The 23,708-nt window shown below is 45.4% G+C and overlaps 1 protein-coding gene across 13 annotated transcripts in view; it reads left to right on the top strand.

The window, feature by feature from the left end:
• The window catches only part of rhea (Talin_middle and talin-RS domain-containing protein rhea), a 139,605-nt gene that overhangs the window by 45,714 nt on the left and 70,183 nt on the right, over positions 1 to 23,708 (top strand). For all 13 annotated transcript variants that reach the window (XM_028311764.1, XM_028311772.1, XM_028311769.1 and 10 more), the window contains 15 exons: positions 1,940 to 2,110; positions 3,100 to 3,289; positions 4,370 to 4,521; positions 5,243 to 5,362; positions 6,056 to 6,166; positions 6,956 to 7,045; positions 7,953 to 8,090; positions 12,394 to 12,512; positions 14,624 to 14,768; positions 15,519 to 15,718; positions 16,674 to 16,803; positions 17,394 to 17,518; positions 18,091 to 18,259; positions 20,275 to 20,442; positions 21,263 to 21,425. In XM_028311764.1, coding sequence (XP_028167565.1) covers positions 1,940 to 2,110; positions 3,100 to 3,289; positions 4,370 to 4,521; positions 5,243 to 5,362; positions 6,056 to 6,166; positions 6,956 to 7,045; positions 7,953 to 8,090; positions 12,394 to 12,512; positions 14,624 to 14,768; positions 15,519 to 15,718; positions 16,674 to 16,803; positions 17,394 to 17,518; positions 18,091 to 18,259; positions 20,275 to 20,442; positions 21,263 to 21,425 — 2,191 coding nt within the window. The remainder of the gene's footprint in view (positions 1 to 1,939; positions 2,111 to 3,099; positions 3,290 to 4,369; positions 4,522 to 5,242; positions 5,363 to 6,055; positions 6,167 to 6,955; positions 7,046 to 7,952; positions 8,091 to 12,393; positions 12,513 to 14,623; positions 14,769 to 15,518; positions 15,719 to 16,673; positions 16,804 to 17,393; positions 17,519 to 18,090; positions 18,260 to 20,274; positions 20,443 to 21,262; positions 21,426 to 23,708) is intronic.

The raw sequence follows: 23,708 nt of genomic DNA, 5'->3' as shown, positions 1-23,708 counted from the left end.
TATGTTAAACTTTCTGCAGATAAATGTTATCCGACGATTGTTTTTTTTAAATTGGGATCAGAACATTTTTTATGGACAGTAACTTGTATTTTTTTATCCATTTTAAATCGGCTAACTTAGGATGCGCGTCAAGATAAAATCTTATCATGGATTTGAGACGATAAGCCTATACATTTGTCAAATCGACGATAAAATTTTATCGTGGCGTGCATTCTAGGCTCCTTTTGCATATTTCTTTATCCACTTCTTTTGCTGTTTTTTAATTCTTTTTATGTTTTTTTCTTTTCTTTTTATTTTATTTTAAATTTTCTTCTCATTTGAACCTTCGTATTTTTGGTTTTGGTTACATATAACACACTGCCGGTGGTTATTTTTGTTAATACATTTGCTTGAGCACACACAACGAGTTTTTATTTGCGACTAACTGTCCGCTAAGTGAATGTAGTGACAAAAATAACGACACCCAGCACTTTAAGGGGACTTTTGACACATTTTTTTTTGGATCTTTGACACATTTTTTTTAAATTTGACACTTTTTTCAAAAATAATAGAAAAAATTGTATATAATTGTAAATAGCCAGTATAAGAGTCCTCTATTATAGTGAGATTGGGTGCTGTAAATACTAACATACCCCCTTCAAAGTACAGTCAACAGTACATCAGACTAAAGAAAGAAAGAAATAAATATTTATTTGGTACTAAAAATTGACTATACATGTATGTATGTGGAAAAAACGTTCTTAGCACAACTAGATAAGTTACTACAATGTCTGGCTTGATGTGCTGTCGTCCGTACTTTATCACAAATATAAACATCTGTACATATTTTGAGAACTGGAGTATTCAGATTGCCTGAACAATAGTCAATAGACAATATCTTTATTGCAAAACATAGACAATTTATATTCGGAGAAATACCAGTCAAATGTTTGTGTAATGAATAATTTTATGAGGTCAAACATCGAGTCATAATATTTGGACAAGACCCGATCTTAGTCTGTACTTATATTTATATTTATCAATCAAAAAATTGCTCCATTTGATTATGGGTTAAAATGTAACCCATGTTACCTGTTATGCGATAGTAACTATGCATAATAACGAATCTATTGACAATTTGTTCATCAAAATCAGATGAATAGTTTAGGTGCTACGGAATAACGGAAAATAATAACGTAAATACAAACAGATAAACTGCTAAAATCATTGGCTTCACCGTAGTTAAGTAAAAATCACACTTGAGTGTGTTTGAAGTGAGGGTGCGTGACAGGGATAGCAACATATGCACAATAAATAGGATAGACAAGCAAACAGTGCTATTATTATCTGTTTGTATAAAACATCAATGTTGCAGCGACGCAAGGACTCAATTTATTTAGGTTTACTCAAACAAAACTAAGATATATCATTTATGTAGTTGATACATTCGTTAGTTGTCGTCATGAGTGTAGTAATATCCAATGTCTAAGTAGCTCAGACGACAGAGCAGTCGCCAGGCAAGCGAAGGGTCGTGGGTCGATTCCCACCTTAGGCAATTTTATTTTTTTAAGTTATTAAAAATAAATACTTACTCCCTTACTAATGAAAGTTCAACACATGTTAAAACCTAGTTTAAAGTGACTTTTAGTATGGAAATCTCATTTTAAACTACTCAATGAGCTTGAAACTTTTTACTAAAGTACGGACAACTAGCAGCGATACAAAAGGTCGATACGACTGTCGAGTTGACAATATATTCTGTCTCTTTCCATCTTGTGTATTTGTCGTAATGTCTCTTTCTCCCGCCAAAATATGTCAAAGTCAGACGGGTTCACCCATGACATTGGGTTTGTTTACATTCGGTATCGCTTCTCGTTGGCCGTAGTTTAGAGGGGGATAGATGTGAAATTCATAATCTATCGACAAAATACTAGACGCTTAGAATATTCTCCGCCCGCAGGACATCCTGCTCTCCCTGGCTAAGGCCGTGGCCAACACGACAGCGGCGTTGGTCCTCAAAGCCAAGAACGTGGCGGCCGCGTGTCGCGACGACCCGCCGCTGCAGAACCAGATCATAGCTGCTGCTACTGATGCTGCCCTCGCTACGAGTCAGCTGGTGGCTTGTGCTAAGGTGAGCATAGATTAAGAGGAACTATAGCTAGCTAAGACTATTCCAGGCTGCTGGTATTCAAAGCCAGATTAGATCAAAGGCTGATCAATACCACAGCGCCGCTGGCACTCAAGGCTAAGAACTAAGTGGCCGCGTGTCGCGACGACCCGTCGCTGCTGAACCAGAAAATCGCCATAAAGTATATTACTTGCGTTAGCTAAGGCCGGGGTCAATACCAAAGCGGCGCTAGTACTCAAAGTTAAGAGCATAGCGGCTGCTACCGACGCCACGCTCGCTACCAGCCAGCTGGTGGCTTGTGCTAAAGTGAGGATAGAGTAGATTGTTACTATAGCTAAAGGGAGATACCATACGGGCGTGAAAACGACAAAATATCACGTGTGAAATGGACAAAGAAGTGGGGGGATGCGGGGAGGGGTGCTGAGGTGCGATGGCAGTGACAAAGTAGAGTGTCAAAGGTGACAACTGCTAGTTCAAAGACTGACATATTATTCACCAACGCTGTGACATCTCACTGCTCATGTGGGCACTCGATGCGTTGAAATCATTACGTTGCGACAACACAGCACACTTGTTACGCCCGCGTAGTATCTCTGTAAGCCTAGGCGCAGACCACCGACTTTTAGTTGACCGATAGTTGGGCCCGATTCTAATTTGTATGAAGAATCGTCCGATACCAAGTCAGTGTAATTTGTGCACTTTCATACATGCCCATACTGATTAACAGCCCGAACCAACTATCGGCCAACAAAAATCGGTGGTCTGCACGTAGGCTTAGGGCGTGTGTTGACGAGTCAGTTTCTACCCGGTCAGGTGTCGAGCCAGTACAGTTATTTTAGCGATAGTCGACCCGGCGATAAACCGGCCCGTCCGCAACGCCGGACTGGATAGAAACCGACTCGTCAACACACACCTTAAGTCTGGCGTGAGAATTAGTCCCTTATGTCTGCAGCAACCCTTACTAATAAATAATCCTAATTTCCTTCACCCAGGTGGTAGCCCCAACGCTACACAGCGCGGCCTGCCGCGAGCAAGTCGTCAGCGCGGCCCGAGCGGTCGCCGGCGCGGTCGAGCGGCTGCTACAAGCGGCGCCGCCTGCCGCCGCCGCACCGCACCGCCTGCCTGACGCGGCGAAACGGGTCACTGACGAGCTGGATCGCTTGCTGGCTCACTGCACGCTCGGTGAGTGTCTCTAGTCTCTCAGCAAGTCGTCAGCGCGGCCCGAGCGGTCGCCGGCGCGGTCGAGCGACTCCTACAAGCGGCGCCGCCTGCCGCCGCCGCGCCGCACCGTCTGCCTGACGCGGCGAAACGGGTCACTGACGAACTAGATCGGCTGTTGGCTCACTGCACGCTCGGTGAGTGTCTCTAGTCTCTCAGCGAGTCGTCAGAGGTCGCTAGTGTAGAGAGAGGCTGCTACAAGCGGCGCCGCCCGCCGCCGCCGCGCCGCACCGCCTGCCTGACGCGGCCAAGCGCGTCACTGACGAACTAGATCGGCTGTTGGCTCACTGCACTCTTGGTGAGTGTCTCTAGTCTCTCAGCGAGTCGTCAGAGGTCGCTAGTGTAGAGAGAGGCTGCTACAAGTGTGCACGACGTGGCCAAGCGCCTCACTGACGAACTGGACCGCTTGCTGGCTCACTGCACTCTTGGTGAGTGTCTCTAGTCTCCCAGCAAGTCGTCTGAGGTCGCTAGTGTAGAGAGAGGCTGCTACAGGTGTGCCCGACGCGGCCAAGCGCGTCACTGACGAACTAGATCGGCTGTTGGCTCACTGCACGCTCGGTGAGTGTCTCTAGTCTCTCAGCAAGTCGTCAGAGGTCGCTAGTGTAGAGAGAGGCTGCTACAAGTCGCCAGTCACCGCCTGCCCGTCGCGGCCAAGCGCGTCACTGACGAGCTTGACCGCTTGCTGGCTCACTGCACGCTCGGTGAGTCTATAGTCTTATCATCATCATCATCATTTCAGCCTCAGGACGTCCACTGCTGGACAAAGGCCTCCCCCAGGAACTCTCACAAAAACGATAGTCTAATAAAATACAATCCTGTTCATCATCAGCAGGTCATTGTAAAAGCAAGACCACTCTAAAGAGGGTTTTATATACACTTCCGACGCTGGCCAGACATGGCTTGAAGAAGCCTGATCTCATGTTTGTCCCTACTCTACTCTGCCCGAATCAAGCTGCTAAGAATCATCTTTCTCCAGCTCGCTTCGAAATAGCAACTTTAAAATGTTATCTATAACTTGCTAACCCAGTTCCTTCTTCCCAACAGAGCGCCACGCCCAAGCGACAGTGACCGAGCGAACAGTGGAGACAGTAATGACGGCATCCGAGCGAGTGGTGGGCGCCGGCGACGCTACTGAAATGGTGCGACATGCCAGACAGCTGGGACAGGCTACAGCGCACCTTATCACTAATATTAAGGTACGTGTGACAGCGATGACGGTGAATGGTGACAGTATGACGGCGAGCAGTGACGGTGGTGACGGCGAGCAGTGACGGTGGTGACGGCGAGCAGTGACGGTGGTGACGGCGAACGGTGATAGCGATACCATACGTGAGGTTAAGACTAGCAATTTAATTTGCAGAAGTTGACTTCAGCAAGCTGTCACCAGTGTCGCCATTGTGTAAATCTTGCAGAAGTTAGCTTGCCACACAGTAACAGCTTGTAGAAGCCAACTGCAAGTTATATTGATGAACCTGGCTATATGAATTATTACTAAATACTTTCACTCTACTTCATTTCTTCGAGACCTCAGTTATTGATACCAAACATTATTACGCTAAGGGCTGATTTTTCAATAACTTTTAACTGAAGAATAAGTTTGACTCATTGACAGTTTCTGTGTAGGAAACATGTCAAAATGACAAGTTTATCCTTCAGTTATAAGATACTAGCTGACCCGGCGAACTTTGTTCCGCCTTAATGGCAATAAATAAGCAGACTTTTTTATTTTGAACGGAATAAAAAGTATCCTATGTCCTTCTCCTGGCTCTAAACTACCTCCCTGACAATTTTCAGCTAAATCGGTTCAGCCGTTCTTGAGTTATAAGTGGAGTAACTAACACGACTTTCTTTGACGATTGAAAAATTAGCCCTAAGGTCCACAATTATCCCAGTACACAATGATCTATCTATCCACAGACGGAGGCAGAGAGCCAGCCTTCGGAATCGCAGCGCAAGTTGTTAGCAGCCGCCAAGCTGCTGGCCGATGCCACTGCCAGGATGGTGGAAGCTGCTAGACAGTGCGCTTCGTCGCCACAGGTATACAGCTTTATTTAACCTATGACACGTTAACATAGAGCATTTTAATTGTTTTGAGGGAATAAGGTTAAATTTTTGGTGGCTATGATATAACGTAGCCAGTGTCCAATAAAGTGTTAACCGTTTATACTTGGGAAATTGTATCAAAAATGTTTCACAATATCTTGTAGACGTGTCACGGTCTGGTTGTTAAATTAAAATGACCGAGTTAAAAAATATAAAATTATAGTAATTTAATGTTATGGTATTTCCTGTAATAAATAAGTTGACCAAGGACCAGGAGTAGAACCATTCCTACTTTCCTTGAATTTTAATTAATAGACAAAATTATGCTAACATCAGTCCTCCTCAACCCGACTCATGAGCGTAGGCTAAATTCTCCACTTGACTGATAAATTGGAAAAAGTCGTGTTGCCTGCAGAAGATACTACAAATCTGATGATGATGACTAAGTTATTTCAATTTCTTTCGCCTCTTGTTTTTACTAATAGCTCGTAGGGCAAGCTACTCGTATGAAAAAGCCTGCATAATTCAAATTCAAATATTTTATTCAGTACATGGGCACTTATACACGTCCCAAATATACATAACTTCCCCTACCACCACTTCGGGACAACATATGGGCTGGTGCTGAGAAGAAGTGGCAGAAGAAACTCAGGGTTCATATACTATAGGGTTTATTATATTCCCCAGGACCGCGAGAAGCAAGACGCCCTCCGCAAGGCAGCAGAAGAAGTTAGATACATTACGGCGGACTACGCGCAAGGACAGGACATTATCGGCTCTCAAGTCGCGCGGTTACAGGTAAGATATATTGTGAAAAAGACTTAAGTTGTATGAAGTACCATAATCTCTTGTAAGCTGCCTGTTCATAAATTCAAATCACAGACGAAGAAAATCCAAAACAATGAAAAAGGAAACTTTTATTAGTAACTCGCGGCCAGCCCCGGCTTCGCACGGTTGCAATGGAATTTCCCGGCTTTTCTCTTCTATAATATGCATTTTTTATACCTATAAACATTCCTCTTGATTCACTCTATCTATTAACAAAAACCGCATCAATATCCGTTGCGTAGTTCTAAAGATCTAAGCATACATAGGGACAGACAGCGAAAAGTGACTTTGTTTTTTTATTTTATACTATGTAGTGATATTCCCGTTAGTCTCCATTTAAGCTAAATAAATTAAATTGCTTGTGTTACTAGGTGCACCACAATAGTCCAAAAGACAATGTAGATCAATTAAAATAGTAAGACACGGGTCTTAACGCGACGTTAATAATGAGTTAGGTACATAATGTACTCACTTCTGCACTTCTGAGTCTGCTTGTGACCACGGCTGCAGCATCGCAGCCGAAACGTCAAGCCGTGAGTACATAATGTAACTCATTAATAAACGTCGCGTTAAGACCCGTTTCTTACTATTTTAATTGAAATGGAACGCGAAAGTTTAAAATCGAATGTAGATCAAATTAGCGTTTATCAAATCTTGAATCTGTAATCCTACACTCACAACTTTGTCTGTTATATTACAAAATATTTTAGTAGAAAGATGAAAGAAATGAATACATACTTATTGCATTTTCTCCCACAGGAAAGCGCCCGGCAAGCTGCTTCAAGCGCCAACCAGATGATAACGTCGGCGCAGAATGCCACTCAGTACAATACCAACAAATACTCGCAGGTAAGCATTGTCTATGTATTGCTGAATAATTTAGTGTGTTTACGACTTCGTCCGCTTGAATATCGTTCTATCACAGAAATACTTGCGTGCGTTTCCCTTTCAAAAATCGAGATACAAAGTTACCTATGTTTTTGTTTTTGATACCTAAAACACTTTTATCTATTGTTGAAAACCGCATGAAAATTTGTTTAGTAGTTTTTCAGTCATTCGCCTATAGACAGATAAAGTCCGGTCATCGAGTAGATTGAATTTCGTCCAATGACCCCAAGCTACCCATCCTTATCGTTCGCGCGTAATTATATTGCTGTCACGCTCACTTACTTACTGAGGCCGCCCGTCACACGACTTAAGATGCACTGGAAGACTTTGTTTTATAGAAGGACTAGCGGCCGCCCGCGACTTCGTACGTGTGGATCCCGTTTTACTTACCTTAGGGGTGGAGTTTCGTAAAATCCTTTCTTAGCGGATGCCTACGTCATAACATCTACCTGCATGATGCCCGATCCGTCCAGTGGTTTGGGCTGTGCGTTTATAGATCACTATGTCAGTCAGTCACCTTTGAGTTATATTCGCCTATAGACAGATAAAGTCCGGTCATCGAGTAGATTGAATGAATTTCGTCCAATGACCCCAAGCTACCCATCTTTATCGCTCGCGCGTAATTATATTGTTGTTATGCTCACACACTTACTGCGTCCGCCCGTCACATGACTAGATGCGTTGGAAGACTTTGTTTTATAGTGATAGTATAACTTTCAACCTTAAATCTTCTTGTCATAATGTCTCGTATGTTTATATCCGTTGTCCAGTACCCATAGTACAAGCTTTGCTTAGTTTGGGACTAGAAGCGTAGTGTAAAATGTCCAAAGATAATTATTTATTTTACAACCGCATGTTCTATTCGCAGGAGACGCTCCTCCAAGAGTGCCAGACGCTAAGTTCCCAAGTCCCGCGCGTGCTGGACGCGGCTCAGGCGTCCAGCACGAGGCCCGGCGCCGCCGCCGCCCAGCTCGACCTCATCTCAGCCTCCGAAGCCTTGCTACAGGTATAGTGCTGATGCTGCAGCTGCCTGGCACCTGTCTAGGCTGCTCCTCCAAGCTGTCTACAGCTGCGTGGCACCTATGTTGCCGTCCCTCTCACGCAAAGAGAGAGGCTAGAAAGAGTGACAGTGACAGATAGACCTCATATCAGCCTCTGAAGCCTTGCTGCAGGTCAGTGCTGATGCTGCAACTATAGTCCGGTCGCCGAGCACGTAGAATTTCGTCCAATGACCCCAAGCTACCCATCCTTATCACTCGCGCGTAATGAGGGCTATCGTTTTTATACTTAACAGTTGGCACCCCTGGCGATTGACAGGACCTTACTCTACAGTAGCGCCATCTTGATGAGTGCAAATGCGATAGTCCTCCTACCACTTTAGCGCTCACCAGTTGCCGCCACTGTCTTCGCTACTAGCAAGTGACAGGACCTTACTCTACAGTGGCGCTAACTAGTGAGCGCTAAAACGATAGCCCTCATTATGTTGCTGTCGCGCTCGCACACTCACTGCGGGCGCCCGTCGCACAGATGCAACAGCAATATAATTACGCGCGAGCGATAAGGATGGGTAGCTTGGGGTCATTGGACGAAATTCTACGTGCTCGGCGACCGGGCTTTACCTAGCACCTGTGTTGCCGTTCCCCTCACGCAAAGCGAGACGCCAGTAGAAGCGACGGTGACAGATAGACCTCATCTCTGCTTCCGAAGCCTTGCTGCAGGTATAGTGTTCACAGCAGGATGCTGCAGCTGCCTGGCACCTGTCCAGGCTGCTCCTCCAAGAGTGCCAGACGCTAAGTTCCCAAGTCCCGCGCGTGCTGGACGCGGCTCAGGCGTCCAGCACGAGGCCCGGCGCCGCCGCCGCCCAGCTCGACCTCATTTCAGCCTCCGAAGCCTTGCTACAGGTCAGTGCTGATGCTGCAGCTATAGTCCGGTCGCCGAGCACGTAAAATTTCGTCCAATGACCCCATGCTACCCATCCTTATCGCTCGCGCGTAATGAGGGCTATCGTTTTTATACTTAACAGTTGGCACCCCTGGCGATTGACAGGACCTTACTCTACAGTGGCGCCATCTTGATGAGTGCAAATACGATAGTCCTCCTACCACTTTAGCGCTCACCAGTTGCCGCCACTGTCTTCGCTACTAGCAAGTGACAGGACCTTACTCTACAGTGGCGCTAACTAGTGAGCGCTAAAACGATAGCCCTCATTATGTTGCGGTCGCGCTCGCACACTCACTGCGGGCGCGCGTCGCACAGTCGCGACAGCAATATAATTACGCGCGAGCGATAAGAATGAGTAGCTTGGGGTCATTGGACAAAATTCTACGTGCTCACAGACCGGGCTTTACCTAGCACCTGTGTTGTCGTCCCTCTCACTCAAATCGAGGGGCTAGAAAGAACGACAGTGACAGATAAACCTCATCTCAGCCTCTGAAGCCTTGCTGCAGGTATAGTATTCATAGCAGGATGCTGCAGCTGCCTGGCACCTGTCCAGGCTGCACCTCCAAGAGTGCCAGACGCTCAGCTCGCACGTCCAGCGGCCCAGCTCGACCTCATCTCAGCCTCCGAAGCCTTGCTACAGGTCAGTGCTGATGCTGCAGCTATAGTCCTGTCGCCGAGCACGTGGAATTTCGTCCAACGACCCCACGCTACCCATCCTTATCGCTCGCGCGTAATGAGGGCTATCGTTTTTATACTTAACAGTTGGCACCCATGGCGATTGACAGTGATTTTGATTGACTCTACAGTGGCGCCATCTTGATGAGTGCAAATGCGATAGTCCTCCTACCACTTTAGCGCTCACAAGTTGGCGCCACTGTCTTCGCTACTAGCAAGTGACAGGACCTTACTCTACAGTGGCGCTAACTGGTGACCGCTAAAACGATAGCCCTCATTATGTTGCGGTCGCGCTCGCACACTCACTGCGGGCGCCCGTCGCACAGATGCAACAGCAATATAATTACACGCGAGCGATAAGGATGGGTAGCTTGTGGTTATTGGACGAAATTCTACGTGCTCAGCGACCAGGTTTTACCTAGCACCTGTGTTGCCATCCCTCTTAAGCACAGCTAGGGGCTAGAAAGAGCGACAGTGACAGATAAACCTCATCTCAGCCTCTGAAGCCTTGCTGCAGGTATAGTATTCATAACAGGATGCTGCAGCTGCCTGGCACCTGTCCAGGCCGCTCCTCCAAGAGTGCCAGACGCTAAGCTCGCACGTCGCAGGTCAGTGCTGATGCTGCAGCTATAGTCCGGTCGCCGAGCACGTAGAATTTCGTCCAATGACCCCAAGCTACTCATCCTTGTCGCTCGCGTGTAATTATATTGCTGTCGCGACTGTGCGACGGGCGCTCGCAGCGAGTGTGCGAGCGCGAATGCAATATAATTACGTGTTTTAATTACGGGCTTTACCTAGCACCTGTGTTGTCGTCCCTCTCACTCAAAGAGAGAGGCTAAAAAGAGCGACAGTGACAGATAGACCTCATCTCAGCCTCTGAAGCCTTGCTGCAAGTAAAGCCTTTAAAGCAGGAATGTTAGAACGACATAGGACCTCGTCTCAGCCTTCAAAACCTACCCTCACTCTGCAGCAGTACCGGGAATGGACGAAAGTTCACAAAACAAATTCTCTGCCAACTCTCTCCATCCAGCAATAAGCCAAGGCTACTTAGGACCTCATCTCCGCCTCCGAAGCCTTGCTGCAGGTCAGTGCTGATGCTGCAGCTATAGTCCGGTCGCCGAGCACGTGGAATTTCGTCCAATGACCCCAAGCTACCGCTGTCGCGCTCGCACACTCACTGCGGGCGCCCGTCGCACAATCGCGACAGCAATATAATTACACGCGAGCGATAAGGATGGATAGCTTGAGGTCATTAGACGAAATTCTACGTGCTCGGCGATCGGGTTTTACCTAGCACCTGTGTTGCCGTTCCCCTCACGCAAAGCGAGACGCCAGTAGAAGCGACGGTGACAGATAGACCTCATCTCTGCTTCCGAAGCCTTGCTGCAGGTATAATATTCACAGCAGGATGCTGCAGCTGCCTGGCACCTGTGTTGCCGTCCCTCTCACTCAAATCGAGGGGCTAGAAAGAGCGACAGTGACAGATAGACCTCATCTCAGCCTCTGAAGCCTTGCTACAGGTATAGCCTTTAAAGCAGGAATGTTAGAACGACATAGGACCTCGTCTCCGCCTTCAAAACCTACCCTCACTCTGCAGCAATACCGGGCGATGGACGAAAGTTCACAAAACAAATTCTCTGCCAACTCTTCCTCCAGCAATAAGCCAAGGCTACTTAGGACCTCCTTTCCGCCTCCGAGGCCTTGCTGCAGGTCAGTGCTGATGCTGCAGCTGCCTAGCACCTGTGTTGTCGTCCCTCTCACGCAAAGCGAGATGCTAGCATGATTGACGGAGACAAATAAAAGTTTAGGACTGCTAATCTCATCTTCCAAAGCCTTCCTGCTGGTGTAGTCTTCAAAGGAAGAATGCTAGAGCTACTTAGGATCTCCGAAGCTTTGAATGTTGCCGTCCCTCTCACATAAGTGAGATGCCAGCATGAGTGACGGTGACAGATAGACCCGAAGCTACAAAAGCATTTCGGAATAGCCCTGTCATGTCTGCCACCCTTCTGTGCCAACCCTAGCGAAGAATGTCAGGGCTACTTAAGATGTCATCTCAGCCTCTGAAGCCTTCCTGCAGGTAAAGTGCTCACAGCGAGGATGTTAGAGCTACCTAATCCCCTTTAAAACCTACCCGCACCCTCCAGCAGTATCGGATGATGGACGATGATAGTTCACAAAACAAAAACCGAGAATGCTAGAGTTATCCGAAACATAGAATGTTCACGCAAAGTAAGATACTCCTACTTATCTTTGACTTCGAACTTCTTCTCTGCCAACTTTCTCCCTCCAGCAAGAAGCCAAGGCTACTTAGGATCTCATCTCTCCCTCCAAATGCCTTTGTGTTAAGATTCTTATGCTTTATTCTACGGGTCAACCATAGGACGTCCACTTTTCCCAAGAACTTCCACAACGACCGGTCTTATTGCTTCCCGCGACCTTGCCTAAATCATCAGTCCACAAAGTGATCTGCTCACATTCTGGTTTTCGATTCTTTGGTCGCCATTCGAGAACTTGTCTATCCCTCTGGTTATCAATTTTATTAGCTATGTGCTGCGCTCGCTGCCACTTATGTTTACTTGGCGAGAAATATCTCGTCACTCGGCCTCTTTTGATCAACCTTTCTAAGAACTAGATAAATTGTTGTTACCAACAATTGGAGTAACATATACTTATTCTTGTATCTTCTTCCACAGTCAAGCGGCCACGTAATCGCAGCGTCGCGCGCAGTACTGCCAACAGTGCAGCAAGGCCACGCCGGCAAGCATCTAGCTGGGAGCACGCAGCGCCTCGCCACCAGCTGCGCCGAGCTCAGGTATGACGTCATCTTCAAACATCTAAAGCCCGGTCCGTGAGCACGTAGAATTTTGTCCAATGACCCCTATAGTCTTTTTCACGTAAGATGATCCGTACGACACTTCAAGGTTATCCATATTACGCATACTACATTTGCAGAATATTTTTGAAAAAATGTTTGTATTTTATTAGCAATATTATAAAAAAAAATAACTACTTGTCTTGAAGTATATAGTAAAATCTGAGTCTATTGATTATATTTTAATTAAATACGATGTAAAAATATTTTTTATTTAATGTACGCAATGTGTGAAACGGAATAGATTTAGTGCTGGGGTATTTCTTGTATAATAAAATCGATTATTTCCACGGTTCATTAATCGATTGCAGTGAATACTTAGTTATTAAAAACATCACAAAAATCAACTATATTTTTCGATTATTGACTTTAATAAACGCATTGAAAATAAATTAATAGTTTTTAATTTAAAGAAACAGAACCACAACTTTTTAGGAATCGTTTTTTTGAACACGTTTGTTCTTCTGATTAATTTCGTTGCGGGTCCAATGACAGTTAAACTTTCCCCCGGGACAAACTTGACCTTCATTGGTTGGGTTTTTGGGCCGGTCAAGCTGTAGATCCTGGCTACACAGGAGTTGCAGTGGTGGGAACGAGAGGTGGGAATAGTCCAGTACCCATTCTTATCGCTCGCGCGTAATTATATTGCTGTCGCGACTGTGCGACGGGCACCCGCAGTGAGTGTGCGAGCGAGACAGCGAGCGATAAGGATGGGTAGCTTGGGGGTCATTGGACAAAATTCTACGTGCTCACGGACCAGACTATAGCTGGGAGCACGCAGCCTGACATGGCTAATCCGCAAAGATTGCAAAGAATTCACGAACAAGCAGTGACCGATCACTGAATAGGTTTGGTTCGTTTCATCCGAAAGACGTCCACTGCTGGACAAAGGCCTCCCCCAAGGATTTCCACAAAGACCGGTCCTGCGCCGCCCGCATCCAGGCACCTCCCGCGACTCATCAAACAAAGATAGCGAATGGTTCACAAGACCTGCTTCAAGCTTTTTGTTGCATAGGAATGTACGCGGGCGAAACCGTTTGCAAAAGCTAGTATGACCATAATTCCATTGCAACAAACCTGTCCAACTAAAAAGCTAGTATGACCATAATTCCATTGCAACAAACCTGTCCAACTAACTCTCAATTCTGTTTATTTTTGAAACATCTGGGGGCGTAGTGTGAGTTTACGTCAAACGCATTCGATATCGACGGATTGTACAGCGCCCCTAGCGGAAACTCTCAAGAACTACAATCTTCATATATTTTTTTAACGTGCTCGCTAGTGACGTCTGTTAATGTAAACTCACACTAAGCCCTCTCTTCTCTATCTTTTATTAGAGGCCGGTAGATCTATTCTCATAAATAAAACACTGGATACTTAACTTTCACATTATATTGCCTTATTTTTAACTAGCTTTTGCCCGCGGTTTCACCCGCGTGAAATTTAGTTTGTCACAGATCGTCATAAATTATAGCCTATATGTTATTCTGGGTTATAAACATTAATACTGTAAAGTTTTGTCAAAATCCGTTCAGTCGTTTTGTGTGAAAGTGAAAGAGTAACAAACATCCAGACATCCAAACTTTCGCATTTTTTAATATTATATAGTAGGAAGTAGGATACAATTCATCACTTAGCACAAAAGCGCGCAGAGCCCTCTATTCTGACGGTTGATTCTCGTATGACATTGACATTACGTCAATGTCACTATGACAGCAGCTCATTGGCAATAACGATACCGCTATTTTAACTTTTTTTTTTTAATTTGGGCATTTCGAATTTCAGAGAGAGCGCGGCGCTATCGGTTTACGCGTTGCTCTCTCCTACGTGATTTAGAATTTTAATTGTTGAAAGATTTTAGGTTGCTAACTATGTTTTAAATGTGGGTGGTAAATGTTATACAATCTTGCTTAGTTATAATTTGTTGGAAAGTGAATGGGTCGATGTTGTAAATTTGGCAAAACTATATTATGGCTAAGTCTTGGCTATTTTAACGTTTTTGATTTTTCGCAATTAATACTTTTAATCTTCAAAATATCCTTTCCCCACAGGTCGGCCGTCAGCCGAGCTCGCATCTCGTGCAAGGGCTTGGAGCTGGACGCGGCGGCGGAGATCATCCGCAGCTTGCAAGCCGAGCTGGATGAGCTGGACCGAGCGGCCAAGGCTTTCGAGCTGCGCCCGCTGCCTGGACAGACGGTGAGTGACACCGAGTGACGTCATATGACGCGCGTCTGTACCAAGCCTAAACAGGCTCCGCGAATTTGCATCAAAAACAAAACGCGCGCGACGGCACCTCCTGAGATATTTAATCGACAGGACACTCACGAGCGAGCATTGACGCACGCACGCGTATTCTTCAGCCATTTGCATTGTAAAGACAATAAACTATGCATGATGGAAAGTAGAAAAAAAAGGTGGTGTAATTAATACTTTGCAGTGCTTTAACCGCCTAAATAATAATAGAATAACAAAATATAATTCATGCTTAATCATGTATTTCGTCCGCCATGTTCCGCAGTTTGGCACTTCACGTCACACATTATTTTACCGAAGTCAGCCTTATGGCTTCGGCACTGTACCGGTCACTGACGTATGTCAACAAAACGGTGTTCGACACTTGAGACAAGCTAAATTACACCATATTGTTGAAGACATTGAGCATAATTTTTTTTAATACCTTCGCGAAGAAAACCTATACGTATAGTCCGGTCTGCGAGCACGTAGAATTTTGTCTAATGACCTCAAGCTACCCATCCTTATCGCTCGCGCGTAATTATGTTGCTGTCGCGCTCGCACACTCACCGCGGGCACCCGTCGCACAGTCGCGACAGCACTAAGGACGCGACGCGCGAGCGATAAGGATGGGTAGCTTGGGGTCATTGGACAAAATTCTACGTGCTCACGGACCAGGCTATACCAATACTAACATCATCTCTCCATCTCCAGGAGGAGTGGGCATCAGCAACAATGCGCAACGCCGCTCGCTCGGCAGCGTCATCGACGTCTCAGCTGGTATCCAGCTGCCGCCTCGGAGCGGGCGAGGGCTGCGGCCGAGCGGGCGGCGAGCTGGCGGCGGCGCTGCGGGACTTCAGCGGCGGCGTGAGAGCAGCGGTGGCCACGCAACCCGAGCCACACAGGAGGGACAGGTGCGTTCTCTTTCTTACAGCCCAAAGACGACTTCTGCTAGACAGAGACAACCCGAGCTGACGCGCACCCTCCACAGAGTGATCTGTTAGACTTGTACTGTTCTCTGTCTCTTTCTTACAGCCGAAAGACTTCTGCTGGACAAAAACTTCTCCCAAAGACTACTGAAGAGCACTGCTGGATTCAACGCCCTTTTCTTCTTCTTAGCTAGCTAGCCACCGCAGACTGCTAGTGAAGAATGACAGCTGGATAAAGCTCCTCTCATCTTCTCAGCTGAGTGATGCTTACTGCAAAGAGACGTTTTTAAAATAAATAAATAAATAGCTTGTCTTAGCTATAGTCTGGTCCGTGAGCACGTAGAATTTTGTCCAATGACCCCTAGCTACCCATCCTTATCGCTCGCTCGTAATTATGTTGCTATCGCGCTCGCACACTCACTGCGGGCGCCCGTCGCACAGTCGCGACAGCAATATAATTACGCGCGAGGGATAAGGATGGGTAGCTAGGGGTCATTGGACAAATTTCTACGTGCTCACGGACCGAGCTTTAGTAACCATGCGGCAAGAATTTAGCGGGTGTAGTTTAGTTTCTTGTTACTTGTTTCGGGAAAACATACCAGCTGGTGCTGAAAAGTGGCAAAAAACTCATATATCGTCATATTTATTTATTATTAGACATACACAACAAGTAACAATCACAAATAATATATAAAGAAAGTAACTTATGCTTAGATCTAGATCATCACTCAAATAACGTGTACACACAGCATGGTTAAAATATTGTAATTAATAATAAATCAGCCTTGTTGTAATAAATATCAGAGAATACATCACATACAGCTCATTATACTCTCTTTGATGCAATTTCAAATTGGCAATGTGAGCGCTTTGGATCTATCTGTAAGCCCACTTGCATTTTAATTAAATAAATAAATAACATATTTGTGTTTGCCCACAGGGTGATATCCTCCGGACGCCAAGTGCTGACGTCATCGCTGACGCTGGTGGAAACTGTCAAGACGTATCTCTCGAGCTCGGAGCAGATGGACACCGCGCATATCGTGTCCATCGCCAAGGACATTTCCGAGGTTGGTGATAGATGACAACACAAACAAAAACATATCTAATCAGCTATCTTTGACTTTTCCTCATACACACTAACTTGCTAAATCTACAACAACTTTAATAACTGTTTACATGTTTCAATAGTGTGATTGGTACTACCGTTCTATAAATAAATAAATAAACAGCACAATTTACGTACAATTTGTAGGTAGATATAATGAACTTTTTTATATTTCGCAGTTTTAAATTAACTTATTGATCGGTGGTTATCACACTATTGCTCAAACCCCATTTAAGTGTTTAGGCCATTTTATAATAAACCAATAGTGACCTCAGAATATATCATGGGGATTTATTCAAAAAGAAAAAAGAATACTCTTTATTTCAAATATGATAGCGTTGACTACTACCGTCGTCTTGGCTGTACTATGGGAAGAAAAAAGTGTTAATTGCGGTCTTATTGACAGATCGAAACTCACACTCAAATTCTGCGTATAAAGCCTGATATAATTACGCGCGAGCGATAAGGATGGGCAGCTTGGGGTCATTGGACGGGATTCTACGTGCTCACGGACCAGGCTTTAGAAGCTAATATTGACCCTTTGTCCACCAGCGCCTAGAATCCACATTGGAGGCGGTCCCCTCGCAGACAGAGCTGGATGCAGCGGCTGAAAACATCAACGAGACCCTCAATATACTGAACATGGGAGAGTTTCCGCCTTCTGACAAGAGCTATGGGTAAGTTGCGTGTTAGGGCCCTTTCCCATGGTAATTTAGTTTTATGGGATCCAGTAATGCAGGAAAACTTTTTCACGTTCAGAACCTTAATAATATGGTTTTGTCTTTGCAACATTTTACATGAAAATGTTTTTAGCGGAATCAAAATGGTGGATATCGTATCGTCGATATAGGGTGGATTCGACCAAGACGTAAATATTAATCTCAGAATAAATCGTCAGTTATTCGACATTTTGACATATTTCCCATACTGAAACTGTCAATGTGACAATTATACCAGCAATTATTCTCGGATAAAAGTTTGGTCGAATTGGGCCATAAACAATTAAGTTTTTGTAAGAGAAAGAGGGACATGCATTCACAAGGTGGACTGGCGACATCATAAAGGTAGCAGGAAGGCGCATTGGGGGAGGCCTATGTTCAGGAGGGGACATCCTGTGGCTATAATGATGAACATTTGAAAGAAAGAAAACATTTTTATTTAGCACCACTTTTAAATATACCTACACATATTAATATTTCTAATACAAAACACTTCGTGCAAAAACTTACATTTATTTCGTCATCCACAGCGAGCTGCAATCAGAACTGAACACAGCGGCAGTAGAACTCAACACGGCATCGTCTGACGTGGTAGGCGGAGTGGATAAGCCACAACAGCTGCGAGCCAGCGGCCGCCAGTTCGGCGAGGCCTACAACCGGCTCATATCAGTCGCTATGGAGATGGCAGGACAGACTGAGGTGAGCTGGCCTGTAAGGCCCCATACACTCGCTACACTCACGTGATAGCTCAATACCTACGTTGCTGTTGGGGCAGAAAAGTTCTCGAGTGGCGACCACGGGCTGGAAGACGTAGCGTAGACAGGCCTCCTACTAGGTGGACCGACGATCTGGTGAAGGTCGCGGGAAGAACCTGGATGCGGGCAGCGCAGGACCGTTCATTGTGGAAAGCCTTGGGGGAGGCCTTTGTCCAGCTGTGGACGTCAATTGGCTGAAACGAACGTGTACAACTTGATCGAGTTAACTGAAATGCGACTCTCTTGCATTCACCCGCACCCGCGTTCGCCCCGTCCGTATTAAAGCGGCGATGTGACGTCACAGCTGTCAGGTCCGCATTTAACTCGACCGGGTTGTATTATTCTTAAAATAGTGTAAAACCTTTTCGCCCTTATTGATAAAAAGGATGAAAATGATATTTCCATACTAAATGACAATATAAGCCAGAGTTCAACTAGGGTGTTAACCTGCGCACAATAGCCTAATATTTCTACTATACGCTTTATGGTGGATTCGACCAAACAAGAGTAGATTAATTTCAGATTAAATCGTCAATTTTGACATACACTCGACATCAAATAAATCGCACCTCCCGCGACAAGCATTTTCAAACGTATGCTTCCCCACTTCCCACCAATATTGGCACCATTTGAAAACCTAGTTCTAACCTTCATTTCATTAAAAGAAAGGGTTTTACCCCAAAAATGTGACTTTAGAAGGATCCAGAGCACGGTAATAATATCATACAGTATTGTAACTTCATATAAACCGACGAAACGCGAGCTTTCCTTCGAATTTCAAATCTCGGGACGTGGTCGAAATCCAAAAGTTAGGGGTGTCGCGAATGTGCCGAACGGACGTCGATGGCCTAGTGTTGAAAATGACTAAGGTGATTGAATTTGACTGACCGTCATTTACGATCTTTGTCAAAAACTAGTCATTAACTGTCAGAAATTGTCATTTTCAGTCAGTTTGATTTGAAATGAAAATTATAAAATATATTGTATAAAACCAGCTTTTGCCAACGATTTCGCCCGCCTGAAATTAAAGTAACAGGTCATTAAGTACTCATTATGATTAGTAGATTCAAAATTATTTTAGTATATTTTTTTAAATTAAATCTACTAATCACAAAACAACACGCATTTTTATCCTATTCCATTCACAAAGTATTTTTGTTTATCTAAATAAAAAAAATTACAATCACAAAACTAGATAGAAATTCTAAGTAGACAGATGTAATTTTATTAGAATGGGTACTGTAGGTAAGCAGCCCTATCGCATGTTGTCATACCGTGACGCACCGCGGGGCCGTTGACATTTTTTTCAAAAATATGGCCGAGTTGGAATACTGTATAGATAGTATTACCGTGTCCAGAGTCACTTCTTCAAAAAATAGGTAGTTACGCTAGAGCCAACTTTTATGGCTATAAAACTGTTAAGTTGGGATTAATCGCTATCCATCTGTTAAAGAGGACACGTGAGATCATTATTTGGTTTTACAACCATAAAAATTGGTCTAATTGATCCCATAGGTGGGCCCAAAAGTGAGGTATTTTTTCAAGTCACATTTATGGTATATGTTAATCATTTATTAAGAAATTAAATGAGTTTTTCTTTAAGGATATTTATTGGGCTTTCAAATAACACCAATATTGTTGGGGCACCATGATTGTGTCAGAAGAAAATCGTTAAAGTTCGCGTCGCGGAAGGTGCGGTTTATTTGATGTTGAGTATATTTCCCATACTGAAACTGTCAGTGAGCCAACTGGCTCACATACACAGTATAACTATACCAGGAGTTATTCTCGGATAAAAGTTTTTTTTCAAATGGTCAATATCTTTAAGGTCTTATAAAATCTGCAGTCTTAAACATAGACCCGGTTGGGTTGAATCGGGCCTTTAAAAATAATCTTGTACTATCTTATAGCTAGGATACATTAATGATCTATCTTCTAAATGCTACTCTTTGCCCCCAGGACCGCGAGACCCAAACCCTCATGGTGACTTCCATGAAGTCGGTGACAGTGAACTCGTCCAAGCTGCTGGCCACCGCCAAGTCCGTCAGCCAGGACCTCGCGCGGCCCAATGCCAACAACCAGCTCACCGCTGCTGCGAGAGCAGTCACTGACAGCATTAATAGGCTGGTGAGTCGTCATCATCATCATCATAATCATCAACTTTTTAAGACATTGTTAGTCGTCATCGTTAGTGAGTTAGGTAGGTCCTCAAGCGACCGAATGCCAACAACCAGCTCACCGCGGCCGCGAGAGCTGTCACTGACAGCATTAATAGGCTGGTGAGTGCTCATCATCATCTTCATAACTTTCAGTTTTTTAAGACATCGTTAGACGTCATCATTAGTGAGTTAGGTAGGACCTCGCGCGGCCCAATGCCAACAACCAGCTCACCGCTGCTGCGAGAGCTGTCATTGACAGTATTAATAGGCTGGTGAGTCATCATTATCAACATCCTCATAATCATCAAAATCCGTCCCTAAGTCGCCTTTAAGACATCCGCGAAAAGAGTGCTGCTGATATCTGCTTTAGTAGACTCGTGAGGTCATGAGTCAGAATCTTCATCATCATCATCATGTTTGTATTTCACCTATTTGGCCTTAAGAGTGCCTTCACATTAAGAGCACTTTAGGTGTTTTTGTCGCGCGACTGCAGCGCGACTTAAAGCACTACAGTCGCGCGACAAAAATGCCTATTTATGAAAGCGCTCTTAGGCGATTTATCAGCGCGATAAACGCGCTGCCAAAAATTACATACTATGTGACAGCTGATTCCTTCCTTCACATTACAAAAACGTAATTATTTGTTACCATAGGGGTCACTTAAAAATTAGGAATTTATGGTGAAAACGGACATTAGTGTCGTGTCAACGTTGCTCGAAACTAAAGACGCTAGTATGGGAGGTCCCTCAATGTTGTTATTTGTTGCTGTAACAGACCTTTTTTTTCAGGTGGATGTGTGCACAGAAGCGGCTCCAGGTCAAAAGGAATGCGCGGCGGCCATCTTGCGCATCCGAGGCGCTGCGCCGCTTCTGGCCGCGCCCACGCAGCCACTGTGCGAGCTCGGGTACTTCGCCTGCCTGGATGCTGTGCTGGAGCAGAGCAAGGGACTCAGTGAGTAACGTAGAGTAAAGCAGAAGGATTCGTCATCATCATTTCAGCCACAGGACGTCCACTGCCGAACATAGGCCTCTCCATATTCACCTGGTAGCGGCCTGCATCCAGCGTCGTCCTGCAACCTTCGTGAGGTCGTTTGTTCACTTGTTGACGTCACACGCTGCGCTGCACTCCAAAAACTTGCTGTCCCATCCACCATCAGCCAGCGTATCACAGAGCAGAAGGACGTCGCTTACTATGAGTCTCATAAGAAGGCTCAAGGTCACCCAAAGCACAGTACGATGCGAAGGAATTCAGTCGCCCTCGCAGCCTGTTACTATGTCTGTTAGCTTGGGCACTTCGCGTGTCTCGACAATATTGGAGCAGAGCAAGGGACTCAGTGAGTAACGTAGAGTAAAGCAGAACGGGACTATTCCCACCACTCGTTCCCACCGCTGCAACTTCTGTGTAGCCAGGATCTACAGCTTGACCGCGAATAAAAACTCAACCAGTGAAAGTCAAGCACAGAGTTAAAGGAGCATCATCATCATTTCAGCCACAGGACGTCCACTGCTGAACATACGCCTCCCTTAATCATTCGATATTGACCTTGCCTATATCCAGCGTCTTTTTGCTAACTTTATGAGGTCGTCTGTCAGAAGGACGTCACTTACTATGAGTCTCATAATAAGGCTCAGGGTCACTCAAAGCACAGCACGACGCGAAGGAATACGCGGCGGCCATCTTGCGTATCCATTCGCCCACGCAACCGCTGTGCGGGCTCGGATACTTCGCGTGCCTGGATGCTGTGCTGGAGCAGAGCAAGGGACTCAGTGAGTAACGTAGAGTAAAGCAGAAGGACGCAGAAACAGACAGCTATTAGCTTGGGCACTCTACAATATTGGAGCAAAACAAGAGGCCCAGTGAGTTGCGTAGCATAGGATGTTCGTTTCAGCCTCAGTTTCTTTGAAAGTTGGAGACTACGCTCGAAGTTGTGACGCTGTATGACGCTGGCGTTGTGGTCGCTTACTATGGGTCTTATAAGAAGGGTCAAGGTTGATTTAAGAACAGTACGACGCAGAAGGAATGCGCGGCGGCCATCTTGCATCATCATCATCAGCTGTTGTAAGCTCGGGTACTTCGCCTGCCTGGATGCTGTGCTGGAGCAGAGCAAGGGACTCAGTGAGTAGCGTATCATAGAGTAGACTAGCACAGAGCAGAAGGAATCCAGTCGCCCTCGCAGCCTGTTAGATATGTCAGTTAGCTTGGGCACTTCGCGTGTCTCGACAATATTGGAGCAGAGCAAGGGACTCAGTGAGTAGCGTAGCACAGAGTAGGATAGCAATTCAAATAGTTTATTCAGGATATAGGCCCTTTCCAGGGCACTTATACACGTCCCAAATATAGCTTGCCCTACCACCACTTCGGGACAAATGGGCTGGTGCTGAGAAGAAGTGGCAGAAGAAACTCAGTCACCTTTGTCAGCATAGAGCAGAAGGACGCAGAAGGAATGCGCGGCGACCATTTTGCATCCAGTAGCTCACACAGTCGCTGTGAGCTTAGGCACTTCGCGTGCCTAGATGCTGTACTAGAGCAGAGCAAGGGACTCAGTGAGTAGCTTTCTGTAAGCTTATACTCAGAGCCGCCCTTGCGTTCCGTTTACGTTACAACTTCGTTTGAACTAGCTGTCAAAACGACACCGCGATACGGATTTGTCAAAACAGCTGATGTTCGTTCGTCGTCCAGTCGCATTGCAGTTAAAAGTTTTTAGCGCAATCGAGGCCCAGGTTACTGGCCATCAACAACAAAAAAGCTACGATAAACAAATATTAAATCAGCACTGCACAACCCTATACCGAAAAGGCCTTCGGCCTCGGCCAGCCACGACAATTGAATCACAGAACGCCTTCTACTTTTAATAATCTTAATGATAGTTGTTGCAATTCACGAAGGCGAGTGAGCTTTACATGATTGTGTGGTGGGTGGCTCGCTACTGTAGCCTTATTCACGTAACAAAACTTCAACGATAACAAAACACTGAGTTGCGATCCTATCGAGTAATCGTTCTATCAAAATGACCCTTGTGAATACGGATTTAGAACTGTTTTTCAATGGGACGACTTCTGAACGTCAGCGAGATCTTACTGTCAAATTACGTGAATGCTCGAGAGCTATACCTTTTGACCCCCCATTATGCAATGCTCTATGAGTCTATCCAAAGTGAAGAACACTGCATAGGTCCCACTGAAAGCTTCATCAAACAATGTGCACCTAACGTGCTGGGATTGTGTTATACCAGGC

Source organism: Ostrinia furnacalis, unplaced genomic scaffold (genome assembly GCF_004193835.3).
Source record: "Ostrinia furnacalis isolate ACB-3 unplaced genomic scaffold, ASM419383v2 OfSCF3546, whole genome shotgun sequence".
Lineage (NCBI taxonomy): Eukaryota > Metazoa > Arthropoda > Insecta > Lepidoptera > Crambidae > Ostrinia > Ostrinia furnacalis.
The sequence above is the reverse complement of the archived record's forward strand: the minus strand, read 5'-3'. Positions and strand labels throughout refer to the sequence as shown.